This window comes from Saprolegnia diclina (assembly GCF_000281045.1).
Source record: "Saprolegnia diclina VS20 unplaced genomic scaffold supercont1.9, whole genome shotgun sequence".
Lineage (NCBI taxonomy): Eukaryota > Oomycota > Saprolegniomycetes > Saprolegniales > Saprolegniaceae > Saprolegnia > Saprolegnia diclina.
In genome coordinates this window covers 22651-22985 of record NW_008246076.1, presented here as the reverse complement: position 1 = coordinate 22985, position 335 = coordinate 22651, and the positions used below count along the sequence as shown (strand labels likewise).

At 60.3% G+C, this 335-nt stretch overlaps 1 protein-coding gene across 1 annotated transcript in view; it reads left to right on the top strand.

Moving 5' to 3' along the window:
- Positions 1-335, top strand: part of SDRG_03675 (hypothetical protein) — a gene marked incomplete at its 5' end in the record, with an annotated part of 3890 nt that overhangs the window by 2144 nt on the left and 1411 nt on the right. Inside the window, one exon of the mRNA XM_008609312.1 lies at positions 195-327. Coding sequence (XP_008607534.1) covers positions 195-327 — 133 coding nt within the window. The remainder of the gene's footprint in view (positions 1-194; positions 328-335) is intronic.

Below are 335 nucleotides of genomic sequence, written 5' to 3'. Positions count from 1 at the left end.
TCGGCGCCGACGCGATCGTCAACAACTGGTCCATCAACAACTACCTCGGGAACGGCTTCTTCTTTGTGACTCCGCTCGACCTGTCGCAGCTCCTCACCCAATATGCGTTCGCCAAGGGTCTGAGCATCCCGAACCTCTCAAACCACTGGCTACTGGCTCGCCAACGCGACGGTGACCCAACTGGCCGCGAAAAGCGAAGCCATTTACGTCATCTCGGCCGGCACGTTCCCGCTGACGCCCGCCACGCCGCTCTGCCCCATCTTTGAAAAGACGTACCTCGGTGCGACCAACCCGATGAACATTCGCCTCGCTTTGGCGTCGGATGCGGTCTCGTA